This window comes from Phoca vitulina, unplaced genomic scaffold (assembly GCF_004348235.1).
Source record: "Phoca vitulina isolate PV1807 unplaced genomic scaffold, GSC_HSeal_1.0 scaffold36, whole genome shotgun sequence".
Taxonomy (NCBI): domain Eukaryota; kingdom Metazoa; phylum Chordata; class Mammalia; order Carnivora; family Phocidae; genus Phoca; species Phoca vitulina.
The window spans coordinates 10,861,333-10,874,980 of record NW_022589739.1 but is presented as its reverse complement, the minus strand read 5'-3'; the positions used below and the strand labels follow the sequence as shown (position 1 = coordinate 10,874,980).

At 43.1% G+C, this 13,648-nt stretch overlaps 1 protein-coding gene across 2 annotated transcripts; it reads left to right on the top strand.

The window, feature by feature from the left end:
• Positions 1–517: 517 nt before the first annotated feature.
• On the top strand, positions 518–7,952 carry TRIM6 (tripartite motif containing 6). Of its 2 annotated transcripts, none has more exons than XM_032427059.1 (7): positions 518–985; positions 1,454–1,549; positions 2,515–2,745; positions 5,246–5,268; positions 6,588–6,688; positions 6,967–6,993; positions 7,222–7,952. In XM_032427059.1, the coding sequence occupies exons 1-7, from the start codon at positions 563–565 to the stop codon at positions 7,782–7,784; spliced, it is 1,464 nt and encodes a 487-aa protein (XP_032282950.1). In that variant the 5' UTR covers positions 518–562; the 3' UTR covers positions 7,785–7,952. The 2 variants fall into 2 exon arrangements, with proteins under 2 accessions (XP_032282950.1, XP_032282949.1); XM_032427058.1 differs by having other exon boundaries at positions 563–985; positions 1,454–1,573; positions 2,554–2,745.
• The last annotated feature ends 5,696 nt before the right edge of the window (positions 7,953–13,648 follow it).

Below are 13,648 nucleotides of genomic sequence, written 5' to 3'. Positions count from 1 at the left end.
TGTATGGGTGGCCATGCTTTAGTTAGGCTAGACAGAGCCAACTCTTCTGATAAGGGAGCATGTAAGGAGAATGTGGAATGAAGTCACTGAGTCAGGCAGATATTAAGGTGAAGGGTCTTTCTTGAAGCAGTAACAGCAAGTGCAAACATCCTGAGGCAGCAGTGTGTTTTGGTGCTTTTAACAGTGAGGGTGTGTTTTGGTGGATGAGAAAAGATCGAACAGCTGGTGGCTCACTCAAGGCTACTCCTCTCACAGGCTTCAGTTGGTCCCTCCATCCAGTAGGAGTGAAGGAAAATCATAATCCTTGTTCTAATGAGGGTACAAATTGATGTCTAATATGATCTGGGGGTAAATAACATGTTTGAAGCTTGAATAAGAAGCCCTTGTGACCTCGGGTATCTGACCTATTTGTTCAAGATACTCAGCATCCTTTTATTCACACTCATTTCTTACCCTGACCCCCCCCCCTTTTTTTTTTTTTACCCATCTACCCAGAATTCTGTAAGCAAGAAGCACCTTAGAAATCCTCGCTGGGCAGGCAGGAGCTGGGAGAGAAGCTACAATGACCTCAGCGGTCCTGGTGGACATACGAGATGAAGTGACCTGCCCCATCTGCCTGGAGCTCCTGACAGAGCCCCTGAGCATAGACTGTGGCCACAGCTTCTGCCAGGCTTGCATCACGGGGAACAGCGCAGAATCAGTGATGGGCCAAGAAGGGGAAAGCAGCTGTCCTGTGTGCCAGACCAGCTACCAGCCTGGGGACCTGAGACCGAATCGGCACCTGGCCAACATAGTGGAGAGGCTCAGAGAGGTAGTGTGGGGTCCTGGGATGCAGCTGAAGGCGATTCTCTGTGCACACCATGGAGAGAAACTCCAGCTCTTCTGTAAGGAGGATGGGAAGCTCATTTGCTGGCTTTGTGAGCGGTCTCAGGAGCACCGTGGTCACCACACGGTCCTTATGGAGGAGGTTGCCCACGAGTACCAGGTAGGATTCCAAACGGAGGGAAGGTAGGAGATTGTAACTTTCCTTCATGCTGTAATCTAATTTCTTTGTCATTTTCCCATTTACCTAGAGGATGAACCTAGAAAATGCCCCTCTGCCCAAGAGTAGAGACTTTATCTCTTTCTTGCTGCTCAAGACCTACTCCGCATGAGTAGAGGTTGCTGCAAAGGGTATCTAGGGGGCTTGGTGGATTGAGTGTGGGCGATATGGTGGCAGTGAGAGGGAAGTCCTGCATGGCCAGGTTCTTTCCCTGGGAGGAAAGAGAATCAGCCTGTGCCCATTGGCTTTTTATGCACAGCCCCTGTGCATAAAAGAGCCTTAGGCCTTCTCAGTTCTTCAGCCCCGGCAGGACAGGCTTCCGAGGTCAGCATAATCTCTTCCCCATTCACTCCGTTCTGGGCACAGAGATGAGTTGGTGTTTGACCCTGCTTGCCCTGATGTTTCTTTAAGGAGAAGTTCCAGGAGTCTCTGAGGAAGCTGAGGCTAGAGCAGCAGGAAGCTGAGAGACTAACTGCTGTTATCATAGGGAAAAGGACATCCTGGAAGGTAAGACAGATTCTTCCTGAAGGTGTCCTGGGACAGGAATCAGGGCAGGGCATGGGAGCCCAGGTCCTGTCTGTTCCCTTTGCCTAATCCTTCACTACAGCCCTTCCCAACAAGGGTGTTATTCGTGGTGCAGGGATGGGGAAGGGGGAGATAGAGAATGAACATATCAAAAGGAATTCAGGTTTTGGTTTTTTTTATTATTATTATTGTTATGTTAATCACCATACATTACATCATTAGTTTTAGATGTAGTGTTCCATGATTCATTGTTTGTGCATAACACCCAGTGCTCCATGCAGAGCGTGCCCTCTTTAATACCCATCACCAGGCTAACCCATCCTCCCACCCCCCTCCCCTCTAGAACCCTCAGTTTGTTTTTCAGAGTCCATCGTCTCTCATGGTTCATCTCCCCCTCTGATTTCCCCCCCTTCATTCTTCCCCTCCTGCTATCTTCTTTTTTTTTTTTCTTAACATATATTGCATTATTTGTAGGAATTAAGGTTTTTAAAGATAGTTACATAGGAGAGGAACCGTGGCCATTGGCAGCCCCCAATTCCTGATTCCAGACCTTGTTCTAGTTTCAAGCTCTGAAAGCTCCTGGAAAGATAGGTCACGCACCAGCCAATCATTCCCACCTGGGTACTCAAAATTGGAAGGGGAGGCCGATGCAGAGGCACAGGAGGCCAGGGAGGCGGTTTGGAACCTAGACCTCACCCAGGAGCCACAGTCTATGTCTTGGAGGCCTAGATAAGGTAGCCTGGGGCTCATGGTCTGGGAAGAGCTGAAGAGAGAGCAGAAGGGAAGAACAGGTTCTGCAGGACTTCCTTCCCGTCTTTACTCCTCCTTTTCTGGTGAGACCTGGCCAGGAAAGCAGTGCTGAGCCTGACTCTCCACCCCCTCCACCCAAGAGCAGAGACCCTCAGCTCAACAGATGAGCAGCCTTTTTCTCTTGCATGTTCCTGAAGAATCAGATGGAACCCGAGAGACACAGGATCCAGACAGAGTTTAACAAGTTGAGAAGCATCCTGGACAAAGAGGAGCAGCGACAATTGAAAAAGCTGGAGGAGGAAGAGAGGAAGGGGCTGAGTATTTTAGAAGAGGCTGAGAATGAGCTGGTCCAACAGAGCCGGTCACTGAAGGAGCTCATCTCAGATCTGGAGCTTCGGTGTCAGGGGTCAGCAATGGAGCTGCTGCAGGTAAGACCCGCGGAGGAGCCCCCAGTCTGAGAGTCAAGGCAAAGGGAGACTAACTTTCCTTCCCTTCTTACATGGCACTCATGACCTGATAGGGGCAAGAAAAAGATTTATTTGGCCCTGTTGTGCCTCTTGCCTATTAAACTGTGCGGAGGTCATGGGTAAAGCATAGCATAATTAAAGTACAAATGCTAGGGCACCATCTCGTTTTTATTTATTAAATATAAAGGGTAGTCTAAAAGTTTGATATTGTGGAGAAGATCTGTTATATTCACTGATGTTCTAGAGCAGCATTTCTGAATCCCAGCACTATTGATATTTTGAGCTGGAAATTCCCTGTCGTGAGGGACTTCCTGGTACCTTGTAGGATGTTCAGCAGCATCCCTGGCCTCTGCCTACTGGATGGATGTCAGTAACATCTCCCGTCAGCTGTGACAACCCAGAATCCTCCAGATATTGTCATATGTCCCCTTTCCCCCTGTTGGGATTCACTGGCCATTTGGCACCTGTTGTCTCTGAGGCTGTGTTGGGATTTGTTGGGTACTTTTCAGCCCAGCTTAGTCACAGGCAAACACACCAACTCAAGTACTTAGAGATTCTGTATGTTATCATGATTCCTTCTTTGCTTTCACTCTCGTCTCTAGGGCAGAATCATTTAACATGTTGTAAAAGAAGTTTGAACGGGTCTTTTTAAGGCACAGAGAAGACTGGGTTTTGAGGGGGGGGGGTGTATGCATGCCTGCATGTGCGCATGCCGGGAAGGGGCAGGGTGTCAGATTTGGAGAGATTTGATGCAGGGGCTTGGACTGAAGTTGAAATCTGAGCAGGTGTTTTCTACATAGAGGGAAAAGTGTGACTGAAGTGGAAACAGGATGTACTTGGAACATTCTGGAACCTTCAGGCTGTTCCTTACTTTCTGTTTGCCTTCTTGCTTTCCTCTTTCTCTCTCTTTTTGGTAGAATAATCACTTCTTTACTTATTCTTGGGTCCTAGTATTGAGGTCATGGGGTAGCTACATTCCACCTATTGGAGCTTTTCTCACGTGCTGCTTCTGGTTTCCCATCTTCGGTTTATTCTTCTTGCCCTTTTTCTTCAGCTTGGACATTGGGTTACCCTAACACTTCTCCCTGCCCCCATTCTAGCCCCTCCACAGATTCTTCAAGCTATAAAAATTGCTCCATAAGTGCAGAGGGATCATCAGTTTGTATGATTCACCCAGGCCCCTATCTAGACCCTCACACCTGTTCATATGACCACCCAGTGGGTCTTTTCACTTGAGTGCTGTTTCACAGTCAGGGTTTCTAGAGCTCGCCCAGCACAAACACAGTCTTCCTCTTCTCCATATCTATGTGACATTGTTGCATGTTAAGATTTGATAGCCCATGCAAGTTTGCAGCTTTCAAGTTTCAATGAGAATAAAGGTAATGCAAGAAAAGGAGCCAAGAAGTGGCACCCAGATTTGGCCATTTGAGTTCTTCAGTACAACCATGCCTTAAGGCTGATGGCAATCCTGGATATTTGGTGTAAATTGACACATCCACCCCCTCTACTGCTTTCCATATTCAAGCCAGTTTGAGTTGTGTTTCTGTCAAATGCCACCAAAAATAGCCCCAGCACAGAGAAAATAGTTATTCTTGTGTTCCGTAGATCAAGGCGTTGGCCTTTTCTTCAGTCAGTGTGGTGTGTAGAGCAGAAGTTAGACCAAGCAGGAGGCCATGAGGCAGTTCTGCTCCAGGGAGGCCGGCGGTGGTTGTGATGACAGTGAAGAGCAGGTGGCTAAGAGAAGGGGCCTGGCTTGGTCTGAGATGGGACATCAGGATGAATATAAGGTAGTTTTTAGGATCATGTTTCGTCCAAATTTGGTGATTAAATGGATGCTGGCAACACTGAAGAAGATTGAAGGTAAGAGACCTCACGGTTGCAAGAAAAGTAAGGTTTTTGTGGGGTTTTTTTGTTTAATGTCTTGAGTTTGTGGTGCCTGTGGCTCATTTGCTGGCATATATGAGAGAAATCTGAGCAGAAGTACAGATTTGGGAATCATCAACATGTGTGTGTCGAAATCAAGAACACTGGATGAAGTCAGCAAGGGTAGCATAGAGGGTGAGAAGAGGTGAAGTTTGAGAAATAAACACTTTTAAGGCTCTTGTTTCCTTAGCAACCAGAACGTAAGCATCTCAAGGACAGAAATTATGACAATCATGTGGGATTCTCTAGTGCTAACAGATGATGTATATATATATAATATTACATACACATACAGACACACACATATACACACACACTCTATCATCAAAATAAAGGTACTAATGAATGAGTTGAATCATTTCCCAACATCTCTACAGAGGGACTCAGGGACAGTCTGCTCTGAGTTCTTATTCTACTCTGTGGCCTCCATTTCGGGTCCATCTTTATTCCCATCATAACCATGGGGTGGTGGGGATGGGATAAGGAACAAGGATGAGGCCTATCACTCCTTGACTTAACATTTCTCTTTCCTTCCTAGGATGTAAGTGATGTCATGAAAAGGTATGTGTAGGAGAGAACACAGGTTGGTTCCCTTGGGTTGACAAAAGATTCCTACACCCATAGAGTTATCTTGTGGTCAGTGGAAAAGGAAAAAAAGAAAAATCGCAAGGCAGGGAAGATTTAGGACTGTGATGTCTTGAGTTGCTCATCATGAGAACTTTTGGGTTCTCCAAAATAAAGGGAATGACCTAGTTTCTATGGTAAGAGAATTTGGGTGATTGGAGGGGGATAGTCACAAATTGGGGACAGTAGTGTTTTTAAGAATAAAATTTGCAGTATCATTAACTCTCCTAGTATCCCATAATTGGACCCCTTTGCCACAAAACTCTACCTGTTTCTAGCCCTGATTCTTGTAGCTTTTAGTATTTTATCAGAGGGAAATTTCCCATCTGTCTTTCCCAAGGCCCATGAATCAGTGCCTGAGGCATTTATTTGCCTTCAATTTCCCTTTCTCTCTTGGCTTTAGAAGAGTCCTGCCTTGCTACCTATTTCTCCTCAAACTTCCATTTTTTTCAATTCCAGTAAAAACATAGACATGAGGTCTTGAGAAGATTGGTTTTGGCCCTAGAACAAAACATGTTCTTTCTCTATCCCATACTCTAGAATCTCATCCATTGAGGTGACATCTGGGGTTGCCCACATACCTGGTACCTTTAAGCTCCTCGCAGACACATGAAATAGGGAGCCTGTTGTCGTTTCTGAAGTGTTCACTCTTGGTTTGGAGGTGAAGATGTCGCCTTTCTCCAACTGGCATGATATTCCCAGAGACAGTGCCTCCTAAAACACTGTTCTGCAGGGTTTTCTCTCCAGGCCTCTGGCAGATCCTAAGGCCTAAACTCACTCTTCAGAAGGAAGCCCTTTACTCAAAATTCTCAGAGCCCCAGCAGCAGGTTCCTGGTGTTCTCCCTGTCAACACACACATCTCCAGGCCCTTATAGTAGACCCTTAAGATGTCACTGACATTGTAAGCACTTTGTATCATTTTTAGAGGTAGCAAAAGATTTCCCAGCCATTATTTAATTTTATATAATCTTTAGATGTAGAGAGAGAAGGGGAAATTACTGTATTTTACAAAAACAAAACAAACTAAAATGAGTCTTTGAAGGGTTAGATCTTATCCAAGTTTGCACAGATGGTGAGAAGCTAGTTTCTAGTCCAGGTCTTCTGGTCCCAGTGCCAGAGCTCTTTGCAGAATGATGCTAATTTTCTTAAGGAAAGAATGCTGAAGTTCTCCCAGGGGCCTGGTCAATGAGGGGGACGGGTGTTGGAGGAACCCAAGGCCGGCAGTGTAGGAGATTCATAAGGTCTGTTCTCTCTAGAAGTGAGTTCTGGGCCCTAAAGAAGCCAGAAGCTCTCCCTACCAAGCTGAAGAGTATGTTTCGAGTTCCAGATCTGAAAAGGATGCTGCGAGTGTTTAGAGGTGAGGAGATTCAGGGGACAGCTCTTGGATGTGGAATTATAGCATAAGCAATAAAATAGAGTATAGAGTTGGTGTTTGGGAATAGTGGTGCAGAGAGAGGTCAGAGAGGGAGGGGCATACCATGCTGAAGAAGATGCAGTTCATACTTAAGGGGGAGCGAGATGGCCAGCTTGCATCCTTGTAGAATTCCCTGCCTCACCCCTCAATCAGTAAGGAGGAGACGGCAGACCTGACCTATGTCCATTCTGTACAACATAATTGACTGTTTATCATTACAGAACTGACGGATGTCCAGAGCTACTGGGGTAAGTAGCAACCATGGCCTCTTTGAGCTGACATGTTCTTATCCTTTCTTGTATGCTCCCCCACCCCCCTCACGACATACCCACACACACTCTCAGCTACGAGGTGTTAATACCAACCCTCCATCCCCCCACATAGTTCCAATTCCTCCACTTCTGTGTTTCTTCTTCTCAGTGTCTTAAGACCCACATACCCATCCTCATCTGCTGATGTTGTACCTTTTCCCACAGTGGACGTGACTCTGAATCCACACACGGCTAATTTAAATCTTGTCATGTCTAAAAACCGAAGACAGGTGAGATTTGTGGGTGCCAAGCTGTCTGGGTCTTACCTGGAAGAACATTATGACTGTGGTATCCTGGGCTCTCAGCACTTCTCCTCCGGGAAACATTACTGGGAAGTGGATGTGGCCAAGAAGACTGACTGGATCCTGGGGGTGTGCAGTAATTCAGTGGAACCTACATACTGTTTCAACCAGTTTACAAACAATCGAAATGTTTACTCCAGATATCAACCTCAAAGTGGATACTGGGTGATTGGGCTACATCATAAACATGAATACAGAGCCTATGAGGAATCTTCCACTTCCCTGCTCCTCTCCATGATGGTGCGCCCTCGCCGTGTTGGGGTTTTCTTAGACTATGAGGCCGGCACTGTCTCCTTTTATAATGTCACAAACCATGGCTTTCCCATCTACACCTTCTCTAAATATTACTTTCCTACCACCCTTTCTCCATATTTTAATCCTTGCAACTGTGTAGTCCCAATGACCCTGCGTCGCCCAAGCTCTTGAACATTCCGCTGTCTGCACCCATATCTGAGCAGGACCCTTCACTCTGAGATTCATCCGTACCTCAGTCTCTCCTTTCTGAACTTCTGTTTTCTCACATTCTTACATCCTTCCCTCAAGCATTTACTCAGTGCCAAAATATACCCAGAGGTGATAGTGGACATCCCTAATTAATTACAGGTCTTGGGATGGGTGGGGGTAGCTTTCAACATGTTACCATTAAGCATGATATTTGATGGAGTTGTTTTTGTTGTTGTTGATTCATGGGAGCAAATTCAGGAAGTTCTTTTCTATTAATTGCTATAATTTTTGTACTGAATGGAAAATTGAATTTCAACAGATATGGTCTATAATTATTGAGATAATCCTATGTCATTTTTATTCTGTTATTGGAGTACATTGATTTGTTTCCATTTTTAAATGCAACACAAAGTCCTGAAATAAATTACTAATTCTTCATATGCAATACTGGATTTGTTTTTGCTAATACATTGTTTACATTTCATTTCCATCTCCATTTATGACAAAAATTGACCTGTATTGTTACATTGTTGTCAGGTTTTATAAAATTCAATAAATAAAGAAATTACTGTATTTTTGTGTAAGTATATATAGGATTGAGTGCTAAAAACCATTAAAATGTTAATTTTGGTGGCTTTAAATTCAAAGAAAGAAATTTTAACTTCAGTTTTCACTACAACCTTCATGGATTTAAAAATTTAAGGGTAGTAATTGAAAATTTAAAACAAATCTCCCAAATTCATTGAAATAGAAAAAGGGGAGAAGAAAATGATCAATCCAAAACAGATTTTTCTCCCAGAATGGGAGGAAAACATACAAGAAAATATAAAGCACTTTTAGGAAGTGCTTTTTCCAGCTTCACCCCCTTTCTTTATGCTCAAACATGAACAGTTTGTGGATGAGCTGCTATGACTTTGCTAGAGGTGGTATATGCTTTTGAGCCAGCTGTAAAAGAAATTAGGAGGTGGATGTGAGTGTGGAAACATATCGAGGAGTTGACTAGAGCTGCTGTCCGATATGGTAGCCAAGAGCTACCAGTGGCTATTGAGTACTTCAGATATAACTAGTCTGAATTGAAGTGTGCTTCATGTGTAAAATGCACACCTGATTTTTTTTTTTTTTTGAGAGACAGGGAGAGAAAGAGAGAGAGAGAACACGAGTGGGGTGAGGTGTAGAGGGAGAAGCAGGCTCCCTGAACAAGGAGCCCGATGTGGGGCTTGATCCCAGGACCCTGGGATCATGACCTGAGCCAGAGGCAGACGATTAACCGACTGAGCCACCCAGGCCCCTGCACACCTGATTTTGAAGACTTAATTTTAAAAAATAAAATATCTTAAAACTTTTCTATTGTAGATTGCAATGATAATATTTTGCATATATTGGATTAAATAAATATATATTAACTTCACCAGTTTCATTTTACTTTTTAGATGTAGATACTAGAAAATTTAAAATTATATATGTGGCTTATATTGTCTTTCTATTGGACAGCTCTTTCTGTAATGCAATTTCAATCCTTACCAGAGCCCTAGTGTAGGGCAGATATGTTCATCTCTACACAGGCCCCCTACCCCCCTGAGGTATTTTTGTAGAAGAAGGTAATGGCGGAGAGAAGATCTCAACATATCTAGAAATTTACGATGTGGAAGATCATAGAAAGGGATCATGGCCAGAGAAAACGATTCTGCCTAGTCTGGTCCCTGTCTTTAGCCCTCAGTCTGTTGGACACTTGATGTTTCTTCATGATTTGAAGAAATACTAACTAGTTCATCCTCCGGGCTCAGCTCTGGTGTCTGTGGGGAGATGAAGTACAGGTTACAGTAAAAGCCCAGTACTGGTTTGCTCTAGGTCAGAATTCTATTTGGGAGATGAAATTTGTGGGAGACCAGAGGCCAAATGCACACTCTTCATCCTGATTTGCATTTCAATTGGAAGAACTATAAAAGGAGATAGAGCAGGCAAATAGTTGCCCACAAAGCTGGTGGGGGTTTGAGGATGAGAGATGATAAAAGAGAATCTGCCTGAGTAATTTCTCCCTTCCACTTATTTTCCCATGTACTAAGTTCCAGGTAAAAAGGAGTTAGCCCAGCTGTCCTCTACCAGTGGAGGTGTTCAGTGAATGACCTTAGACAATAAGGAAAGACAAAGTACTTGCTCGGATTGTGTCGGTGAGATCTGGGGAAGGTTGTCCAGTGAGATTTGGAGGAATGAATTTGCAGCCCTGACTCTCCTGGGGGGTCTGGGCAGAGGCCTACTGGCCTTGCCATTTTGGCATAATGTGGTAGACTAACCTGCTATGAAAAGTAAATCCAAAAACATAATGGATCAAATACTAAAGAAGTTAATTTCTTTTAAAAATCAAACATGAGCGTAATTAGTGCTGCATGGCACTCTTCCATGTGGGTTTCATGCACCAAGCTTTCTTCCATCTGAGTCTGCCATCCCCAAAGACAGTATTGTCTTAAGCATCCAGCCAGCGGAAGGGTAAAAAAACCTGGGGAGGCAATTTGCTTCTTAAATTCCTCACTTAAATATGGGATTCATAATTTCTGCTCACTTTCTATTGCTGAGAATAGCCATGGGGCCACACCTAACTGCAAGGAAAACTGTATTATGTACAACAAATTTCAAGGGAAGGAAAGTGCAGATTTTTGTCGAGACCTATTAGTCTGTTCCATGGGGTACAAGGAGTGCCTAGAACCTTAGACAATTCCTCTTTCTCATTATAGAAGACCCAGGACCTTAGCTTTTTTTTCTGGAACTATGTTTATTCCATCCTGTAGCCTAAAATTGATAAAGGGGAAGAGATGAGAAGTTTTGCTGTCATACACATGGGTGTGGGCTAAGTAACAACCATCTTTTTAAATTAAAGGCCAAGCTAAGATCAAATGGTAAATAAGTTAAAGGAGACAGAACAAGAGGAATGGAACTGGTGGAAAGTGTATCAGAACTTTGAGGAGGTTGGGGACAACCAAATCTGGAATGTATGCTCTGCTCTGATTGGATGGACTCCTGAACAGATTGCAAATGGGTTCTGTCTCTCACCTTGTCATTTCCAGGAAAGACCTCTGCAGAGATTGAAGTACTAATGAGAGCTGAGCTGAGGGGGTTGGGCCTATGGACATATATAAAGACATGAAATATTCAAAAGGAACTAGAGGAACAAACATGGACGGACAGACTAATTTGCTTAAATAAGAAATAGATGTTCATTTAGTTACTGAATAATTAAGTTAAAGGGGAAAGAAATAGATGTTCAATAATTACAAGCAGTTGAATATCAATAAACTATTGAAATGTTTACTGAAAGAAATTAAGTTCTGGTTGTGATGTGATGTGATAATTCCATATCATAAGAGGTAAGGCCTCTATTCACCAATAACAGTAAAATGGTTGATAGGAGGACAAACTTACAACATTAGTAAAACTGTTATAGAAGATAATACCAAGAGATGTTCTTGAGATGAAAATGTAATGGTCTGAAGGCCTCAGGGGCAGCTATTACCCCAGGAAGCCCAGAAGTAGAGCCACCTTTTTAATATCTCTCCCTCTGGCCCACATACACAGGCATTTATGGCTTTTCAAACCTGCATATTCCTTCCTCCACAATACCATCCCTAAATTAGTTTTGCACATGTGTTATTTCCAGTAAATGAATTGGTAGCATTAGTGCACCAAATAGTCTTGTTTCCACTTGAATGGGAATTAGTAAATATTAATCCCATTTTTTTAAAGATTTTATTTATTATTTATTTGTCAGAGAGAGACAGAAAGAGACAAGCAGGAACGACAGGCCGAGGGAGAAGCAGACTCCTCGCTGAGTGGGGAGCCTGATGCGGGACTCGATTCCAGGACCCTGGGATCATGACCTGAGCCGAAGGCAAACGTTTAACTGACTGAGCCACCCAGGTGTCCCTATTAATCCCATTTTAAATAAGGACAAATAATTTGAACATCCATATATGTTTATAAAGGCCATATAGAAAGACCCACAGCTAACACCATCTTCAATGGGGAAATACAGAGCTTTTCCCCTGAGGTCAGGAACACAACAGGGATGTCCACTCTCACCACTGTTATTTAAAATAGTACTGGAAGTCCTAGGCTCAGCAATCAGACAACAAAAAGAAATAAAAGGCACCCAAATCGGCAAAGAAGAAGTCAAACTTTTACTCTTCACAGATGACATGATAATCTATGTGGAAAACCCAAAAGACTCCACCAAAAAATTGCTAGGACTGATTCAGGAATTCAGCAAAGTGGCAGGATATAAAATCAGTGGACAGCAGTCTGTTGTATTTGTATACATCAATAATGAAACAGCAGAAAGAGAAATCAAGGAATCTGTCCCATTTTTAATTGCACCAAAAACCATAAGATACCTAGGAATAAACGTAACCCAAGACGTAAAAGATCTGTACTCCAAAAACTATGGAACACTTATGAAATAAATTGAGGAAGACACAAAGAAATGGAAAAACATCCCATGCTCATGGATTGGAAGAAAAAAATATTGTTAAAATGTCTATACTACCTAAAACAATCTACACATTCAGTGCAATCCCTATCAAAGTAGCACCAGCATTCTTCATAGAGCTAGAACAAACAATTCTAAAATTTGTGTGGAACCAGAAAAAAACCCCAAATAGCCAAGGTAACATTGAAAAAGAAAGCTAAAGCTGAAGGCATCACAGTTCCAGACTTCAAGCTGTATTACAAATCTGTAATCATCAAGACAGCATGGTACTGGCACAAAAACAGAGACATAGATCAATAGAACAGAATAGAGAACCCAGAAATGGACCTTCAACTCTCTGGGCAACTAATCTTCAACAAAGCAGGAAAGACTATCCAATGGAAAAAAGACAGTCTCTTCAACAAATGGTGTTGGGAAAACTGGACAGCCAAATGCAGGGAAATGAAACTGGACCACTTTCTTACACCATACAAAAAATAAGTTCAAAATGGATGAAAGACTTAAATGTAGACAGGAATCCATCAAAATCCTAGAGAAGAACACAACCTCTTTGACCTCGGCTGCAGCAACTTCTTGCTAGACATGTCTCCAGAGGCAAGGGAAACAAAAGCAAAAATGAACAATTGGGATTTCATCAGGATAAAAACTCTTGCACCACAAAGGAAACAATCAGCAAAACTAAAAGTTAACCTATGGAATGGGAAAAGATATTTGCAAACGACATATCAGATGAAGGGCTAGTATCCAAAATCTATAAAGAACTTATCAAACTCAACCCCCCCTAAAAATTAAAAAAAATCCAGTTAAGAAATGGGCAGAAGACATGAACGGACATTTCTCCAAAGAAGACATACAAATGGCCAACAGACACATGAAAAAATGCTCATCACTCATCATCAGGGAAATACAAATCAAAACCACAATGAGATACCACCTCACAATGGTCAGGATGGCTAATATTAACAACTCAGGAAACAACAGTGTTGGCGAGGATGCGGAGAAAGGGGAACCCTCTTACACTGTTGGCGGGAATGCAAACTGGTGCAGCCACTCTGGAAAACAGCATGGAGGTTCCTCAAAAAGTTAAAACTAGAATTGCCCTACAACCCAGCAATTGCACTACTAGGTATTTATCCAAAGGATATAAAAATAGTGATTTGAGGGGCACCGAGGTGGCTCAGTTGGTTAAATGGCTGCCTTTGGCTCAGGTCGTGATCCTGGGGTCCTGGGATCCAGCCCTGAATAGGGCTCCCTGCTCAGTAGGGAGTCTGCTTCTCCCTCTCCCTCTGCCTCTCCCCACAGCTTGTGCTCTCTCTCTTTCCAAAATAAATAAATAAATCTTAAAAAAAAATAATGATTCGAAGGAGCA